This window comes from Silurus aristotelis (genome assembly GCF_946808225.1).
Source record: "Silurus aristotelis genome assembly, chromosome: 1".
NCBI lineage: Eukaryota > Metazoa > Chordata > Actinopteri > Siluriformes > Siluridae > Silurus > Silurus aristotelis.
The window spans coordinates 21,009,561-21,029,814 of NC_139574.1; the positions used below are offsets into that span (position 1 = coordinate 21,009,561).

General features: G+C 36.1%; 1 protein-coding gene and 1 long non-coding RNA gene across 5 annotated transcripts; both read right to left on the reverse strand.

The window, feature by feature from the left end:
• Nucleotides 1–1,742: 1,742 nt before the first annotated feature.
• On the reverse strand, nucleotides 1,743–18,107 carry cpne3 (copine III). 4 transcript variants are annotated; one of them, XM_083551521.1, is made up of 17 exons: nucleotides 17,955–18,107; nucleotides 16,545–16,685; nucleotides 16,266–16,445; nucleotides 15,421–15,495; nucleotides 14,504–14,575; nucleotides 14,110–14,190; nucleotides 13,128–13,217; nucleotides 12,240–12,338; nucleotides 12,057–12,143; nucleotides 11,866–11,925; nucleotides 11,633–11,766; nucleotides 11,232–11,286; nucleotides 11,098–11,149; nucleotides 10,833–10,966; nucleotides 4,816–5,052; nucleotides 4,417–4,531; nucleotides 1,743–4,187 (listed from the first exon to the last, which is right to left on the reverse strand). In XM_083551521.1, exons 2-16 carry the CDS (start codon nucleotides 16,674–16,676, stop codon nucleotides 4,421–4,423), a joined length of 1,599 nt encoding a protein of 532 aa, XP_083407647.1. In that variant the 5' UTR covers nucleotides 16,677–16,685; nucleotides 17,955–18,107; the 3' UTR covers nucleotides 1,743–4,187; nucleotides 4,417–4,420. The 4 variants fall into 4 exon arrangements, with proteins under 4 accessions (XP_083407647.1, XP_083407646.1, XP_083407645.1 ...); XM_083551520.1 differs by having other exon boundaries at nucleotides 17,869–18,032; XM_083551519.1 differs by lacking the exon at nucleotides 4,417–4,531.
• Nucleotides 7,239–8,629, reverse strand: LOC310732213. Its single transcript, XR_014535392.1, has 3 exons — nucleotides 8,233–8,629; nucleotides 8,043–8,095; nucleotides 7,239–7,872 (listed from the first exon to the last, which is right to left on the reverse strand). It is a non-coding gene; the product is annotated as an uncharacterized lncRNA (long non-coding RNA).
• Nucleotides 18,108–20,254: the final 2,147 nt, after the last annotated feature.

The following is a 20,254-nucleotide window of genomic DNA, read 5'->3' on the forward strand; positions in this document are numbered from 1 at the left end:
AACCCCGGGCCTGGCTCCAGGGTGGGGCCCCGGCTGCGCCATACCGGGCGACGTCACGGTCCCTGATGTAGTATCTCTCATAAGGGGTTTTTTCTGTTTTTTTTTTCCATTCCCATATGCCTGTGTTTTGGAATTATGAGCAATACTGCATAATGAGGCAATAGGATATGTTTTATAAAATTTGCATGTCTACCAGAATTTGTCCATGGCAAAAAAAATCTGATTTAGCAGGTTTGGGGTTTTGTGTGCTTTTGTGAACTGCTGTAACCACCACATTATGGATGATTTATGTTTTTATTTTGGCACGTTCTGCTGTTTTGCTGTTCAATAAATCTCCTAAAACTGGAGTGAAATTCAGTCCATCAGTCTAGCTACCAAAAAATGTTCCCCTGAAAGATACACTAACCGAATGTGCTCAACAGTGAGAAAGTGATAAGCTGCAAGACCACAAGCCACATTCTCTCAAAAAAAAAAAAAAACCATTACTGTTACTGAGTTTATATCTGTTATTTTTGTGATATTGATGTCAGTAGGAAAAACAAGACTTTTTTTTTTTCATTTTTGGTATAAGTTAAAGTACTCACCAATAACACAGACCAACATACTTACTAACCTTAGTAACCATGAGAACTATTGTACACTTTATGGTAACTAGTATTCAAAATAATTCAATGATTTAAAAAGAAAAAAGGTAACATCTTTATTACTTCTGCATCCGGTACGTTTCTTCCTTATCGGTGAGTTTGAATGTCTTTGCTGTCTCAATGCTGCCACTTTTTATAAGCTCTTAACAGTCTGGTCTGCTCTGAAGCAAAATGCAGTTTTGTACATGTTAAGTTTTAAAGAGAAATTTATGTGTAATAATTATATGTACAACACAGACTGCAGCCATGCATTAACACAAATCTTCAATCAGAAGCAGCATGCACATGTTATGTTAGGAGTCTAATGTGCACTACAAGTGATTAATTTAGGATGGTAAATTTTTTTTCTGTGGCCCCAATAAATGATGATTCTATGATGATATGCGTGATATAATTCTATATTTTACTATGGGTATTATGAAGTAAATCTAAGGGGTGTGTTAAATGTATTCACAGTTAAAGTCATGTCTGGAAACAAGTCTGATAACCTCTATTATAGTGAATAGTCAACAATACAGTACTACAAAATGTGCTGGATTTGGAGCTCTATTCATTCAGTCTCTTATTGTTTCAACATTAGCAAACGACTGCAAAATCAGTGAAATGATTTGAGACGTTTAATGCAATAAGCAGATAATGTATTATTATAGGGGATTCTGTATAAGGAACATGGGTTTCATCTGAAGCGTAGTAAAATGAATATATTTTCACCTTTGCTTGATTGGCCGGAGCTTCCGACTTCCGAGTCATTTTCCACTTTTTGTTTAGTGGATAATATTTAATTAAATTCAGTTTTATTTGTATTGCACTTTTAACAATGGCTATTGTCTCAAATCAGCTTTGAAGAAATAAATAGGTTATATATTTTTATATGATAGTGCCTAAAAGTTTATCCCTCATAAGTTTATCCCTAATGAGCGAGCCAATAACGACAATAACGTGCTATTTCTATTTTATTTAGGATTTCTTTTTATGTGAAATTGAAAGCTTCTGTCAGCAAAAAATAATTCCTTGTAAGTGCAAACATACTTGGAAATAAAGCTTTTTTTCATTCTGATTATTATTATCATGCATCCAACAAAAAAACAACAGACAACATACATTTAACAGTTTATGCATTGATCACAACACATGCATAGAGTATTTCTGTTCAAACAGTCATGTACATTCTGGTTATGTCTGTGGTGGAATAACAGCATTGTGCAATAACAATATAGTTGGCACCATTCCAGTTCAATCACTCCTGAGATTGGAAATATCTTAATGGAATTTAGGACAGAACACAGATTTAGGCATTAACCAAATTACATGCAGCAAAACAAACTCAAAAATTAAGAGAAGCAATAAAATGTGTTGATATAAGCTTAATATTATGTTAATCTAATATGGATTCTTAATTTGACATTAAACTAAAACATACACAGTTTCCATACACAGTGAGACAGTCAGGTACAAAATGCAAGCAACATATAATGAAGCAACACAACAGATAAAGTCACACATCTGTGTAAATAAATTCTCTCAGTGTTGGCCATTTTTTTGCATCAATCAAAATCAACCAGAATTTGCATTATTGTTTTCTAACAATTGCTTTGACATTTTTTTAGACCAAACTCCATGTTTTAAAAAAATTAAACAACTCAAAAAACCCGACTTAAATATCTGAACAAAGTGATTGAAAAATGTTGAATCACAACTTAACATGGAGGTATGCATAGTTAAATTTAAATAGCGATTATTAAAACTGGTATCAGTTCATTAATACTGTAATATGGCTTAGAGTCACTATATGGCTTATTCAAAAAATCCTAAATCCTTTAAAATCGGTTAAAGATTGCCAGTCATTAAATTGGAATACAGGCATAATTGTCAAACCTTGTTTTACCAAGTGACCATCCAAAGACAAATACGACCCATTTGAAATCTAATAATTCCTTGCACTGTAAAGTCAAAATGAGAAAGTGCAAAAATTATTTTTTAAGAGTAATCAACAGTTACACTCATTTGTATCTAGAGGCAAATAAGCAAAGCCAATTGACATAGTGGTATATCTGTTGGTCGTTAAAAAGAAACTGGAACAAACCCAGCAGACAAACAAATATTAACCTAAACATAGAATCAAACCAGGAATCCTGTTGTGAGGGGGCAACACTGCCAATTATGCCACTCTATGCCCAATCACATGCTATAAACAATTACAGCAAACTGTGAGATTAACATTATGGCACTTGGTTAGTCTAACTATTTAAAAGCAACATTTAACAATTAAAGTATTTTTTCATTAAAGCAATTTTGTAAACTTTTACAAAATAAAGAAAATCTTCTAAATTAATTTATAAAATATAAAAAATATACCCAGTTTGAATAATAATTGTTGTAGCATTGCTGCAACCTGATGTATAAGGCAGAAAACAGTATTCAAGGTAACCAAAAATAGATTTAAAAAATATATACACATTTAAACCAGTATGTGTAAACATGTGCTTAGGCTTTGTTCACATTAGGAATTTTAGTCCTCAAATCAGATTTTTCTTTTTCCTTTCAGTTCACATTTGCATTTGTATGCAAGGGTGTAAACTAGGAATAGCAAACTGCAGCACATACCTGAAAACAAAATGTAACCAAATCAGAGTAAAAACATCTGTCTTTTGGGTTACACAAATTTCTGTGTCACATTTACGCAAAAGTAGCACTTGGGACACTTCAATTCTGTAATGTGAACATTACCTTGGTTACAGGATACTACTGATTCTGTGTCTGGTTCATTAAAGAGCAACTCAGAGCATTTGATTGCTGCCAAAACATATTCTGTTTTAAACAAACTTCCATTGTGTTCATTAACCTGACTGAAAGCACACTTAACTATTGTTTTCATGTGCTTGTAGTGGTAGAAAGTTATCATCTGGTATAATTGAGAAATTGAGGAGAGAGAAAAAAAAATAATAATTTCCAAATCTTTTTTCTGCAGCAGGGACGAATCTTTCCACAGTTTTTATTTGCTTTCCTAAAATAAAATGCTTCAAAAAGTAGGAAAGTCATTCAGATCCATTTTGGAGTGGTAATTTGTATGTATTGTGCAGTCTGTTCTTTTCAAATTGCACTGCTTGCAACTACCATTGATTTCCATTAAGCATGGAGTATACTTTTAGTTTTTTAGTAAATCTAGGACTTGGACTATCCAATTAATATAAACACCTGTTACCAATAGATATTAAAATGCATTACACCAGATAATGTGTAAGGAGCTGCTCTTTTAAATGCTAAGTTAGCATAGACTGTAGATCTAATAATATACATTCTTAGAGTAACTCATTTAGCAAGAGTCCAGCATGCTGTACAGGACTGAAGCATGGACTGTAGCTGATGAGGTCTCTTACTGGTTGATGCAAAAGCAGCATGAAGCATTTAGCTTAATTTTTGCTCAGCAGAATTAGCTACAGGGGTACTTGAATTAAGAGGGCTGAGCTTTAGCATGTTGAAGAAATTAACAACCTGACCAGGAACCTCTGCCAGAACACTTTGTGCCAATGCCTCTTTAGGACCCTGCAAACACACAGAGACAGAGAGAAAATGAGAAAGTGGTGTTAAATGTGTAAATAGCATGATTAGAAAGCTAGTGCTCATAAGGAGAGAAAGTCATTGTAGGCACCAAGATATGTGAGGCCTTAAATCATTATTTAATGGTACATTTTGCATTTCTCCACTTATAGTGCATAGAAAAGCAAGGTTTAGTCAGCAGAGAGTTCAATGAAGAAGCCTACAATGGCCCTACATGTCTATGAAGGGGTTGGATCAAGGGGAGGATGTAGTTTTTTAAATGTGAAGTAGGACACAAGTTGTTGAGGCAACTCTGCCAATACACACTGGGCAAGTGCTTCCCGGGGAGCCTGAAATGAGATGGAAAAAAGGAAAAAGCTGGCAAAGCAAACCACACAGTGAAGAGAGCATTATGTAAATAGATTTACATAATACTAAGTTACTAAAATTCATATGCAATGTCAGGTTTATTTTCTATGTACTATCTCCAATTGAAGGTACACTGAAAATCAGAGGGAAAATGGTTCAAGAGATTGGTTTTGTTTTGAAAGCAATGCACTAATGCATAACATGCTAATGCAGGACAGGCATACGGCCAGACCAATCCAGCTGTCAGAACTCCAAGTTAACTTACATTCTGGAACTTTCTGTAAGGCACAAACTGCACAATGTCCCGTATGGCTGGCTCTCCAGATGGAGATTTCAAAAGTCCATCGTCACCATCCAGGATCTCCATATCAGTGAAGTCAGCCCCGCCCACGCCCACAATTATGATGGACATGGGTAAATGGGAAGCAGCTACGATGGCAGCTCGGGTCTGATCCATGTCTGTGATCACGCCGTCCGTGATAATGAGCAGAACAAAGTATTGCTGTCTCACAAAGAAATCACAGAGAGAATAAATGCAAAACTCTGTAAAATTCAAGGATTTATATTATGTTCATGGAATACAATGATGAAATGTTCAATTCAGTTCCAATATCTAATTTTTTAATATGACTGTATTTGGTTTCATTATTAAAATTTTATTTGCATAACTGCACAGTAGAAAATTCAAATACAATCGCATTATTAACAGCACAGCAACTTTCGGCTTTAACATTAACATGAATATTTTAAATGTTAGTTTTAATACCTTCCTATTTCTATAGTAACAGCTGGTGGTGAGGAATGACTTACCAAAGCATGAAATTAAGAAAAAAATTCTGTCTTAAACATTCCATAACATGCATGTAGCTACAGTTGAAACCAGATATTTACATACACTTCAGAAAAAAAAAAACTTATTTCTTTACTGTCATACATTAAATTAGAGTAAACTTTTTCTGTTTTAAATCAATAAATATTAACATATTTTTTTGCATTTGTTAAATGTCAGAATCAAGCAAGGGAGAATTTTTATGTATTTTTATCATCACCTTCATCAAGTCAGAAGTATAAATACACTAAGTTTATCGTGCCTTTAAACAAAAAACTCCAGATGATTCCATTCTGAGCTTAAGAAGCCTCTGATAGGTTAATTGATTCCATTGGAGTTAATTGGTGACACACCTGTGGATGCATATAAAGGCACAGCTCAAACACCGAGCCTCTTTCTTTGACATCATGGGAAAATCAAGAGAAATCCACCAAGACATCAGAAAAAGAATCGTTGACCTCCACAAGTATGGCTCATCCTTAGGTGCAATTTAGAGATGCCTGAAGGTCCCACATTCATCCGTTCAGACAATAATACGCAAGTATAAAAAACATGGGAATGTACAACCATCATACCGCTCAGGAAGGAGATGGATTCTGAGTCCCAGAGAGGAAAGTTTTTTGTTGCAAAATGTGCAAATCAATCCCAGGACAACAGCAAAAGATCTTGTGAAGATGCTGGCTGATAAGACAGTGTCATTATCCACAGTAAAACGAATACTGTACCGCCATGAGCTGAAAGGTAACTCTGAGTGGAGAAAGTCATTACGTCAAAACCACCATAAAAAATCCAGACTACAGTTTGCAACTTCACATGAGGGAAAAAATCTTAATTTCTGGAGACATGTCCTGTGGTCTGACGAAACAAATATTTAACTGTTCGGCCGTAATGATAAACAGTATATTTGGAGGAAAAAGGGCGAAGCTTTGAAGCCTCAGAACACCGTGGTGGTGGTATAATGTTGTGGGACTGCTTTGCTGCAGAAGGGACTGGTGCACTTCACAAAATAGATGGCATCATGAGAAAAGAAAATTATGTGGATATATTAAAGCAACATCTGAAGACATCAGCCAGAAAGTTAAAGCTTGGGTGCAAATGGGTCTTCCAAATGGACAATGACACAAGCATACCTCCAAATTAGTTACAAAGTGGCTTAAGGACAACAAAGGCCCAAGTGAAACAGTTTCGGGGCAATTCCACCAAATACTAATGAAGTGTATGTATACTTCTGACTTTGATGAAAGTGATAATAAAAATACATAAAAATTCTCCCTCGCTTGATTGACATTTAACAAATGCAAAACATTTTAATATTCATTGATTTAAAACAGAAAAAGTTTACTCTGATTTAATGTATGACAGTAAAGAACTGTATAATAAGATTTCTATCACAGACATGCCACATACTCTTAGGCTAATAACAGAAATTAGATTTCTATTGCAGACACTACACATAATCTAAAGCTAACAAAAAAAACTTTCCGTGCTGAAATAGTAGTGTTCTGTAATTTAATCATTAATATTTTCTTGGAATGAATTTTCATAGCAGTCAAAGTAAAAGCTTTCCACAACAGAAAAGCATGGAATATGTAACACTTTACAGCTCACAGTGCAACAAGACGCATTTTTATGTTATTCATTGAATATTTTTCTTATTATTATAATTTTAATTATTATAAAGTTCAAGATCAAGTAATAGAGCGTTTGCTGTGACTAATTTATTCCTTAAAAACTCACCTACTACTCTCATACACTACCCACACAAATCACACACTACTCTCATAGTCACACACTAATCTCATACTACTCTCATACACTACCCACACAATCACACACTACTCTCAGTCACACACTAATCTCATACTACTCTCATACACTACCCACACAATCACACACTACTCTCATAGTCACACACTACTCTCATACACTACTCTCCCACTACCCACACAATCACATACTATTCTCATACACTACTCTCATAATCACACACTACTCTCATACACTACTCTCCCACTACCCACACAATCACATACTATTCTCATACACTACTCTCATAATCACACACTACTCTCATAATCACACACTAATCTCATACACTACTCTCCCACTACCCACACAATCACATACTACTCTCATACACTACCCACACAATCACACACTACTCTCATAGTCACACACTAATCTCATACACTACTCTCCCACTACCCACACAATCACATACTATTCTCATACACTACTCTCATAATCACACACTACTCTCATACACTACTCTCCCACTACCCACACAATCACATACTATTCTCATACACTACTCTCATAATCACACACTACTCTCATACACTACTCTCCCACTACCCACACAATCACATACTATTCTCATACACTACTCTCATAATCACACACTACTCTCATACACTACTCTCCCACTACCCACACAATCACATACTATTCTCATACACTACTCTCATAATCACACACTACTCTCATACACTACTCTCCCACTACCCACACAATCACATACTATTCTCATACACTACTCTCATAGTCACACACTAATCTCATACACTACTCTCCCACTACCCACACAAATTACACACTACTCTCATAAATCATACACTACTCTCCCACTACCCACACAATTACATACTACTCTCATACACTACCCACACAAATCACACACTACTCTCATAGTCACACACTAATCTCATACACTACTCTCCCACTACCCACACAATCACATACTATTCTCATACACTACTCTCATAAATCACACACTACTCTCACAAATCATACACTACTTTCCCACTACCCACACAATCACATACTATTCGCATACACCACTCTCATAATCACTCTACTCTCATAATCACACACTACTCTCCCACTACCCACACAAACATGCACTACTCTCATACACTACCCACACAATCACACACTACTATCCCACTACTCTCACAATCACACATTACTCCCTTACTACTCTCACACTCTGCTGAAATAGTAGTGTTCTGTAATTAAATCAGTAATATTTATTTGGAATTAATTTTCATAGCAGTCAAAGGTAAAGTTTTCCACAAAAGAAAAGCATGGAATATGTAACGTTTTACAGCTCCTCTGCAACAAGACTAATGTAATTCATTAAATATTTTTCTTCTTTTTATTATTATTATAATTATTATAAAGTTCAAGATAAAGCGAGAGAGCGGTTGACCAATTTCTTCCTTAAACACTCACATACACTACTCAGACACTCATATCCTACCCTACCCACACACTCACCTCATACCCTACCCTACCCACACACTCACCTCATACCCTACCCTACCCACACACTCACCTTATACCCTACCCTACCCACACACTCACCTTATACCCTACCCTACCCACACACTCACCTCATACCCTACCCTACCCACACACTCACCTCATACCCTACCCTACCCACACACTCACCTCATACCCTACCCTACCCACACACTCACCTCATACCCTACCCTACCCACACACTCACCAGATACCCTACCCTACCCACACACTCACCAGATACCCTACCCTACCCACACACTCACCTCATACCCTACCCTACCCACACACTCACCTCATACCCTACCCTACCCACACACTCACCTTATACCCTACCCTACCCACTCACCTCATACCCTACCCTACCCACACACTCACCTCATACCCTACCCTACCCACACACTCACCTCATACCCTACCCTACCCACACACTCACCTCATACCCTACCCTACCCACACACTCACCTTATACCCTACCCACACACTCACCTTATACCCTACCCACACACTCACCTTATACCCTACCCACACACTCACCTTATACCCTACCCACACACTCACCTCATACCCTTCCCACACACTCACCTTATACCCTACCCACACACTCACCTCATACCTTACCCACACACTCACCTCATACCCTACCCACACACTCACCTCATACCCTACCCACACGCTCATACCCTGCCCTACCCACACACTCATACCCTGCCCTACCCACACGCTAGGGCTGGGCGATATGGCCTAAAAAAAAATATAATTTTCACAAAAAATCCGATTTGCGATTAATATCGATTTTTTTCCCCCCTGCTTAAAATCAATCTGCAAATGACAAAACATTTTTTTTTAAGTTTTAACTTTATTAAATAAAGTTTATTTACCCTTCTGGGATTATAACCCACTTTGGGTTAAAGTGCAATCAGAAACAAGAAGCCAAAAATACGAGATGGCGGCCCTGCCATAGTAAATTGTGAAAATAGAATGTAACATAACATAAAATGAGCAAACCTACAAAGAAAAATGTTTTATTTGTGTTTAAATGTGGAACGTGATTAAAAATGCACCTGAGGTTTTAAGTGATTTTGCCTTTACTTTTCTCCAAAACTCCACATTAAAATGAGATCAAATTTAAGAGAGTAATAGACAGGGACACTGTAAATAAGAAGTATTTGAAAGATTGAGCAAACTTATAAAGAAAAATGTTTTATGAGTGTTTGAATGTGGAACGTGGTTAAAAATGCAGTGATGCTTGGACTAATTTTGCTTTTACTTTTCTTAAAGACTCCACAGTAAAATTTATGAGTGTTTGAATATGGTGATTTAAATAATCAGATTTTTTTGTTTCTTAGCGGAAACGCCGTTTTGAAGCGTCTTTACATGTATTTTGGTCGCTTCCACCACCCATACCGTAAGTGTACGATTAGACGCGCAACACTAAACAAAGTGCGGCTGCTTAACATTATTTGGGAACAAGTTCTTCTCTGCTCGCTGCCATGTTGTTTGTGTATCTCTATGGCAAACGCGCGGGGGGGGGGGGGGGGGGGGGGGGGGGCTGAGTTCATTCGAAAGTATGGGAGCCCAGAGGGAAGCGTCGGCGGACATTAAAGAGAAAACCGATTTTTATTAAAACTGATCGATGTAAACTACACATTTGAGTTAATCGATAAAATCGATTTATCGCACAGCCCTACCACACGCTCATACCCTACCCTACCCACACGCTCACACCCTACCCTACCCACACGCTCACACCCTACCCTACCCACACGCTCACACCCTACCCTACCCACACGCTCATACCCTACCCTACCCACACGCTTATACCCTACCCTACCCACACGCTTACACCCTACCCTACCCACACGTTCACACCCTACCCTACCCACACGCTCCTCACACCCTACCCTACCCACACGCTCACACCCTACCCTACCCAGTATCAATTCATACAGTGAAGAATCTTGTATGTAATGAAGTCACCAAGTTACGCATGATGGTGCATGATGAGTTTGTTTTACTGAATCTGAGTCTGACATAATAACTATTATGATATCATGACGTACTGGATTTGTGCACGAGATTTTCATTTAAATGTGAAAAGTGCTTTTAAAATGAATTAGGAGCTGTAGATGTTCTGAATTGATACTCACATTAGCTGTGTTCTGCTGTTTTGCCTGCTGGGCAAAGTTGCTCACATGTCTGATAATGGGAGCAAAATTTGTTGGCCCATACAGTTTGACCTGGGGTAGACACAACCTGTAAGCCTCCACCATGCCCTCTACTCCTACAGTAGTAACATCACACACATACACCAAACATCATCATCATTATCTACCATTTTCCCTTCTGCTTTATTTCTCTATATCTACAGTTTATTTTCCTGATATCTATGTAAGAATTATTTCTATTACGTACCAACACAGAATGGATTAGCTGGGTTGAAGTTAAGTGGAAACTCATGAGACACCTGTAAAACAAATTATTCATAATGTGTTAATATTTGATTACCTTTATTAAGATGGCTAAAATGAGAATATTTTCATATTGACCTGCCAATTTGGGGGGACCTGTGCTCCAAACCCAAAAGCTGGGAACAATTTGTCACTGAAAAAAAAAAAGACAGCATTCTTTAAATAAAATACAAAACATCAATACTCAACAATAATTTTTAATGAAATTTGCACTTGATTTTGGGGATGGAAAATGATATTATATTATATTAGTACTATGTTTTCTATCAAAAAAAGTTGCTTTAATTGTGCTTTTTGTTTTAGCTCTGTACCAGTGTTATTGTGAAAATGTGTGAATTGTTCACCCAGCAAGACTCACAACCTACTGAACTATATAAGTCAGTATCTTTTGTATGCATTGGTGATAAACAAGATCCCAGATGTGTTGTTGTGAGAACTAAAATTGTTTCAATGTATTAGATTTCATTCTTGCAATTTACCTGTCATAATCCTGAATTACCAAGCCAACAGACCAGATAGCAGAAAGGTACTCATTGACCCCATTGGGACTGATGTAATGCAAAGAGTCAGGAGACTTTGGATCACCATTTGACCCTGTGAAGTCCACTCCAACCTGCAGCAGAGAACGCATGAGAGGCGCTAGCCTGATAGTTAAGATCCAAACTTGCTATATTCCAATAAAAGTCTTTATTTATGACTGAAACAGACTTACAATGAAATTAATCTGGCAGCCACCCATGATATAATCCAAAAATGTGTACTCCTTCACAACCTAAGCCATAAATGTGGAAACTATTTTAATACAATAGTGAAAATACATTTAAAACACAGCAACAGCAGTGCATAAATACTGTGAATAAAAGCAGCTAGTTTAAGAAGAAGCAGAGACGACAGATACAATACCTGGCAGAGTTTTACACTCACAACACCAGAGTTCTTATAGTTCTTCTTCTTCTGTTGTTTCTTTATGTTCACACAGTCAAACTCTGCCTGTAGGGCAAGACACATCCGGTTTGACAATCAGAAAGGGAACATAATCATATTTAACATCTGCGAAGGTGAAAGCATTTTCAAGGATGCTTTTACCGGAGACATGCGTGTAGCTTCCTGTAGGCGTTTCATATTGGTCTCGAAAATCCCAATAAGGTCATGTGACCCGTCGTTGTCATAGTCATAACATTCCACCTATAGAGAAATCAAAGTAACAGTGTGACCATCTAAATCTCACTCTCACTTCACACTGAAACAGTAAGCCAGACAATAAGAAGGCATGCATCAGCACCAAACTAAGAACCATAGATAGACAAATATCTATGATTCTTTCTATGATGTATACAAGTAGTTATGGATTGAAAATTAATTATGATGCTTAATAAGCAACAGCAGGACAATTTTTACAGGAGTATAAACAGTAGCACAAGACAGGGTAATATTAGTTATGAAATCAGCAATGTAATGTATATATTTAATAACATATGATACATGATTTGAAATTATAATAAAAAAAGGCACCATATTAAGCACAGTATACAGATATCCAATATGAATACCCAATGAGAACTGGAAACGTGTTGGGTGTATAAACCAACTGAATTAATAAAATAAAGCACACCAATTCAGGACAGTGTTAAAATATCAATGCAAGAAAAATGAAATAACTGCACTACTCTAGTGGAAACATTTAAGAACATAAAATTTATTGCATGTGATATATTTAAACTCAACTGAACAACCACTTTATCACAGGCGTCTTTCCTTTTTGAGACGTTTGGAAATAAACAAAGAAAAACAACAAAGTATTACCGGACAAATAATAAACATCTGAATTATTAACAACTGCATGCATACATTCATTAATTTAATGAGTTCAAAGTTTATAACCAACCAGAACAAACCAGAATAAGTGCATTAAATCCAATTAAAATGTCTGAACAAAATACATTATGGTCTTTGGCTAATGTAAGGATACACTACCTTGATGGGTTTCTCCATATCTCCTCCACAGAGAGACCGCAGAGGGATTTTAAATGGTCTCCAGCAAGGGTTAAGGTTATTCTTTACCACCTAGGATAACACAATGAAAGTTAGATTCGTCTTCTTTAGTCACCAGAAAATTTATTTAGCAAGTATCCAGATACTAATTATATTATATATATACAGTATATAAAATCATAATTAAACTATATGCGTACTGTCACTGAAATAAATGTGAATGTTTAGTTGACAATAAAGCTAAAGTAACTCAGACAATCATTCTGTACAACTGTGGTGAGCAGAAAAGCACCTCAGAATGCACATTTTGTTCTGATGATTATGGATTTCTGCTGAGGCACAGATAGTAGGTTGGGTCTTTGGATTCATACAGTGGGGACCGAATTCTGACCCTGTCTTGGATCAATAGTTCACTCTGAATGAATTAGTGTAATGGTGTAGGGAATGTTTTCTTTTCACCATTAATATTAATAAATTACTACTTGAATCCAGTATTCTATTTAAATTTTCGCTGGTTATGTGCATCTTTTCATGACCACAATGTACAGTTAACTGCATCATCTAATGGCTACTTTCAGTATGTTAATGCACCATGTCACAAATCAAATGTAATCTCAAATCGGTTTTGTGAACATCACAATCAGTTCAGGGTTCTCCAAAGGCCTTATCAGTCACAAGATCTGAATCGAATAGAACATGTTTGGAATGTAATAAAATGAGAGAATCATGGGATAAAAGCACACTTTAAATATTTGCCATTTTGTTTGATGAAATAATGTCAACATAGATCTGAATCTAAAATTAATGTTTCATTTAGAAACATTTAGCATTTAGAATCCACACCACAAATTAGGCTATTTTGAGAGCAAAAGGAGGCCCTACCCAGTATTAGTTTAGTGTTTCTAAAAAAGTGCTCAGTCAATGTAAAAGGCCGTTTTTTTCCATTTCCTGCAGCGAATTATACCTCGGTTCTGTGGGCAAGCTGCCACCCTGAGTCCGATTGCCTGAAGAATTCCAGGTAGGGGTCAGATTTTCCAAAGAAATCCTGCAAACATAAATTTTTTTTTTAATCATAAAACTTTTACAGCTTTGTTGATAAAAATGAAAATTAACTTCACTTTAATAGAAAATACATGCTGTGATACAATTTCACATAACATTTAAAAAGCCTCTATGCCAATAAAACATATATACATTAGGCCATCTTTCTGGATTCAAGAGTGAATTTATTATTCCTGAAACTTTAGAATTTAAATAATGAAATACATTTTAATAATTAGCCTTCACTCTAATGCAATTTTTTTTTTTTTATTAAAGATTAAAATGTTTAAAGTTAAAGCATTAAAGTTATATCTTACCTTTTTATCCAGTTTTCTGGCCTCAACTTCAAAATTCACCACCCTATTATCCTTGATTTCCTCTGCAATGATCTTGAACCAAAACATTTTCAACAGAAGAAAAACAAGATAAGCGCAAACCTTGAGATAAAACTGCCTGGTCTCTACAAATCCTGCAACATAACCTAGTATTCTAGTCTCTCGTTTTATTCCCAATTTGGTCATTTGCCAGTTCGTAGTTACTACTCAACTCTAGGAAGGGCTCTAAAGGCTTTTAAATGCTTGCTCGGAGACATGTTAAGCCAATTGCCACATTTTTAAATCTCTGACTGGAAGACACATTCCATCCCAAACTCCTGGTTATGGATGGCTGTAGGGTTTGTGGGATCTGAACTTTCCAACAATAGGGTAAAAACCCACATCAGTTTTCAGCAGTGCTGTCCTTCTGCCACATCAGATCAAGACTATATTTCTGCAAATTAACATTACATTAGATGAAATTTCAAACTAAAAATCTTTTCTTACAAATACATCTCATGTAACATGGTGTACAAAGATTATGTTTGTTAGACTTCATCCTTAAGGTAATGTATAAAACTGGTTTCTGGATGAAAAATAATGAAATATGAAGTTGAACAGATGCAATTAAGGAGGTGAAAAAGAACAACACAATTGATCAGATCAGACAAAGATACACACACACACACTGCTTTAATTTCTCAAATGAAACCGAATCAGATAATGAGCAAGAAAATATAGCAAAACAACCTGCAGCGTAAAGGTTCCTCCATTATTATTTACACCAGTGAGTAACTACACCATAATTAATTACACCATGAGTCATCAAACAAGTTCATCAATGGCATGTACATACAAATACCAACCAATAATAGATTTCTTTATGTCATATTAGTGCAGTATAATAAGCTAATATTTACCGTAATAGTTCCTTTTCCTGCTGGTCTTTTATTCTTCAAGATCAGTGGTCTGGTCAGCTTTCCACTGGACACAATCTGTGTTTAAACAACAAATACAAAAAAAAAAAGATAAAAAATAAATAAAAAAAATAAAAAACAGAAAAATGTTTTGATAAAGAAAATATATGTATTTATATAAACACACACACACACACACACACACACTCTTTTGAGACAAATATGTATTTGACGGGAGAAGCTCAACCGGTTAGTTAAATTATCTCTGGGGTGGGGATTGTGTTTGGAGGTTAGCACCTTAGTCATTTCTCTGAAAATAGAGTTAAACATAACAATACTTTACAAGTTTCCTATAAAAGTTTCCTTTATATATTACTTTTCATCTCTTCATTTTTATTAAACCTACTGAATAATGACAATTCAACAACTGAGGTGACCGCTCTGTGGTACTCCTCAATTTTCTTCCTGAACAAAATTAACCAGGGAAACATTTGTGCTAATAAGTTAACGGCACACGTAATTGAGCACAAGCACTAGCTCTTGTGGTGTCGGTTACACTCAGGCATGGGCACAAACATGTTATATTGCTTGAGTTTTAAGTTTCCTATAAGTCAAATCCAGTCTTTACAATTTTTAGACAGAGACTGTAGATCAGTACCCTAGTTCATGCATTCTTCAATTAATGTTTTTCCTGAGTGAAAGTGAAAGTAACTATACATAACTACACAAACGTCAATGAAACCGAGTTAAATGGATACGAATAGACAATGTAAAATCAAAAATTACAAAGCAGTGGAGTATTATTTAGGCATTTATGCTAAATCAACTGTAAACAGAGATTTTCTCACCTGACCCAAGGTACACTCCAACTCTCCAAGAAAGTCATCGTCGCTCAGATCAATGGTTTTGTTGTCAATATCATAAATACCAAATCTAAGTTTCTGTACAATTTCAAATTGATAATCGATGAGGAACCTCTTGGCAAATTTAGGATTCAGGCAATTTTGAATTTTCTCTGTGCGTCCCACCTAAGAAGCCAAAAGCATTTCATTTGTTATAAATTGGTTATAAACAGTGCTGTTTGCCTAATGTTTGGCCTTGAAGTATGCCAGGTCTTACACACCTACCTCAAACCAGTGATTTCCTGATGAATTCATTAGCAGGACACACAGGGGGTCAGACTTCGAGGTCACATCCTTGTCCAAAAGGTTTTCACAGGAGACTGTGAGTTCCACTTTGGTCACACACTGCGTCGCCATTGAAGGAAGCTTTGAAACAACATGCAGCAATTAATAGTTTAATGGAAAATGTTTAGTTCATAAGTATATTACATAGCTTCTGGTTTCAATAACCAAAGTCTACCTCCTATACCTCCCTAGGAGTTGTGTAGTAATTTGGGAAGTTGCACAACACTGAAACAGTTTATCATCTTCCTTAATCACACAACTTAGGTTTTATCTCCATGTACTGGTGCTTACACAGAGGTTGCACTAGCAATCCTTAGCTTTCAGTTATATTCCAGTGCCTTTGGATGCAAATCATTCAAAATTAAGATGCAATTGTTTATATGCATAACACACCCACCTGACAACCTGCCTATTGACTGTGTCATATTAAATATAAACAAAACACTGACTCTTCTATGTGCAAAATGCTGCCTGAAAGTTTACCTCAACTTCCTGAGCTGCTAAACTCAGGTTACCTTGTGGTATTTCACATGTTCTCCTAGTGTTTGCTTGAGGTTTAAAGAATTTCCTCTCAATTCTCAAAAACATGGTGCTATTAGTTGTTAATGATCAGCTACTTTACATTGTCACTAGGAATAAATCAATTTATGTGTGTTGTGTCCTGACTGTGCATGGTGTATATTTACAAGATCCACTTGTAAAACCTGACCATAATGAATAAATGACTTTGTAGGAGTGTCATTTCTTTTATTGTCCTTGTTTGTTTTTGTTTTTTTTTATTATTGCATTAAAAAACTAGTATGCTTGGCTCATATTTTACCCAGTTCTATAGTGCGCAACGACAGCTGGTTTATAACAACATATTGTTAATCATGTTAATATTCGTTATATTGACTCCTAAAATACTTGTTTCAAAGTAAAATAATTGATTAGTTTGATGTTTCAGCTCAGATAGTAGTTGGAGCTGAAGCAGCTGATTTGACACAGATGGGTAAATGTCAGTATACGAACATTAGCGACTGCTGCTGTGAGGATTAAATATGCGGAGTATTCTGGCCATTGTGAGTCTCGAAAATCTTTTACTTATCGATCTAAGTGAATAATTCAGCACAAATGATTGCAGAATCGTTTATTATCAGCTTGTAGTTAAAATAATCATGTTTTGCTAACGCCTCCCTTTAGCTTTCACTTCAAAACTTCTAAATGTACTGAATATGGGTTAAAGTGGCTAACCTCAAATTTGTGTTTAAACATTTACACTTACCTTTTTTCAGCTCAGATAGATTCAATCGAAGGCTAGGGACTGGCTGAATAAATATACTAAAAATGCAGCTAGTTGCCTAAACTTACCAGTGTTTCTGTTTTCTGAAGAGAAAGATTTCAGCTCCACTCCCTGTTCACAGAGCAGACGCCCCTATTGATAGTGCGCATGCGCAGGCCGCTTGCTTTATGGGCGTTTGGAAATAAGTCTCAGTGCAGAGGGGTAGTGACGTCGTGCTCTGCCCGCGGTCATTTTCCGCGACAAACTAAAGCAAAATAGTCCGTTTTTGAATGACTCTCTCATAACAGTGTGTGCCAAAGAATGCGTTTTTTTAATTAGCAATGACCTGCACGTCGCATGTTTATCGTTTATAGTTAATGTTGTCTTTTTTTTTCTTATCTATAATTTTTAATAGTTCACTGTATATTGCTCCCCACCCCCCCTTATTTCTGTCTAGAGTAAATATTGAGTGCAAAGTCCTCTGAAGAATCCTGTAAAAGAAAACAGTGGCAGTTAAATTATAAAAAATATTCACAGTATCACCCATGTATGTTTCTTTGTAAGCAGATGTTACTATAGAAACGATGACGTGATAACACCTAATACGTCATTGCTTACGAACATTTCTTTTAGATAAGAGCCAGAACTATTTTCAGAGCCATGCTCTTATAGAAATTATGAAATAATAACCGCTGTTCTTTAGATCCTAAATTTCTATTATATAAAAAGAAATACATTATTTTAATCATGTATATATTGGTGCAATTTCAGCTGTAGGTTTCATCAGGGGGATGTGACCAGCATGTTAGTAACAGTAGTCAGTGCTGTGAAAATAAATCCTTAGGGACGATAAGATAAATCACTATAAAAATGACAGCTTAATAAAATGATTTTCTGGCTTGCAGCTGTACTTTACAATGTCAAGTGTACTTTTGTCTTATTACATTTGTTATACAACAGCATTTAACAGAACATGATATACAATTACATCCCAGATTATTGTATATTTGGGATTTCTGAGGATGTTGTCTATTTGGGTTTCTTCCATGTTCTCCCGTTTCCAAAAACATACTAATAGGTAGAATGATAAATTGCCCCAGGACTGGTGTATTGTGACCTCAGTATTAGAATAGCATATTACTGACAAATGGTATTACACAGACCAGGCAGACCAGATTTTTTTATCTACAGTACATCATCTGTTACATCTGACCACACAGGCCAGCCTTCACTCCTCACATGGAGCTCTACCCGTCCCGAGGTATCATGAGGTTGTTCCGGCTCCAGTATCCCACTTAATGAAGATTATGGACCTTTAAAGAGTAGATGCTGAGCCCGCATACATCCCAAACCATCTACAAATGTACTAGCACCCTTTGTATCCCACATCATGTCGAGTTTTGACATTTAAAGGCTCTGGCATGGAGTAGTTGGTGTTGGATCTGTGATGATCTCAGATGTTAAGCTATTTTATGAGTTGCTCAACTCATACAGTCAACTGACTGTATAAGACTGTAGAAAGTACATTGCTCATAATCACACACTCCAGTGCTCATGATAGTTCTTTCTCTCTGGTGTTTTGTATCGTTTTTAAGATTTATAATCACACTCTTGATGTCATCCAAACAAGGATGGGTTCCCCTTTTGAGTCTGGTTCCTCTCAAGGTTTTTTCCTCATACGATCTAAGGGAGTTTGTCCTTGCCACAGTGCTGCAGTTTTGTAGATGCTATGTTAGATAGGTACAATCAAATATACACATAAAACAGCTTCTTTATTATATAGTCAAACTGAAACTTCGATAAATAAATAGATAATAAATATCTTTTGTTAAAACTCAGGTAAGCATTTATTTTCTTGTATATTTCTTTTATCACAAAGAGATAAAGCATAACATTAAAAAGAGATCAAATGAATAAAAAAAAAAGAAAAAGTATAGACGAGCAATGAGACAGTAAATGTTAAGACCCAAATTTATGTTTATTTTCATTTAAAATATACTTTAAGATATTTTAAATTTCTTTAAGTTCTTTGTTCTGCATCGTCAGCATGGAGACTTTGTTTTCTAGATATTTAACAGACTCCTCCTCACATTCACTGGTTCAGTGCAGCAAATCAGCTCTGTAAGAAAACAACCCTACACACACACACACAATGTTCTTAAGCGATCTTTACAATGTTCAAGATATAAAACTATAGAAGCAACACATCTGAGCCTGTTTTTCTGGAGGTGCGAGCAGTGACTAAACATTTATCAGTGACTCAGATCCATTCAGTAAAAGAGAAAAGTCTCCAATGTATGATTTCTAACTGTTCATTTTGCGACACTACAGGTCTTTCAAGGCCTTGAGCTCTTCGATGGGTGTCTTGTTTTGATTTTCTAGTTTACTA

Bases quoted from the DNA above. Each gene is read 5' to 3' on its own strand.
- cpne3 (XM_083551519.1), bottom strand. From the start codon at position 16,676: ATGGCGACGCAGTGTGTGACCAAAGTGGAACTCACAGTCTCCTGTGAA. The intron at 14,576-15,420 runs GTAAATATTAGC...TTTTGGTTCAAG, and splicing joins CAGGAAAAGGAACTATTACG to ATCATTGCAGAGGAAATCAA. The intron at 5,053-10,832 runs GTGAGTATCAAT...TTTGTGAGACAG, and splicing joins AACAGCAGAACACAGCTAAT to CAATACTTTGTTCTGCTCAT.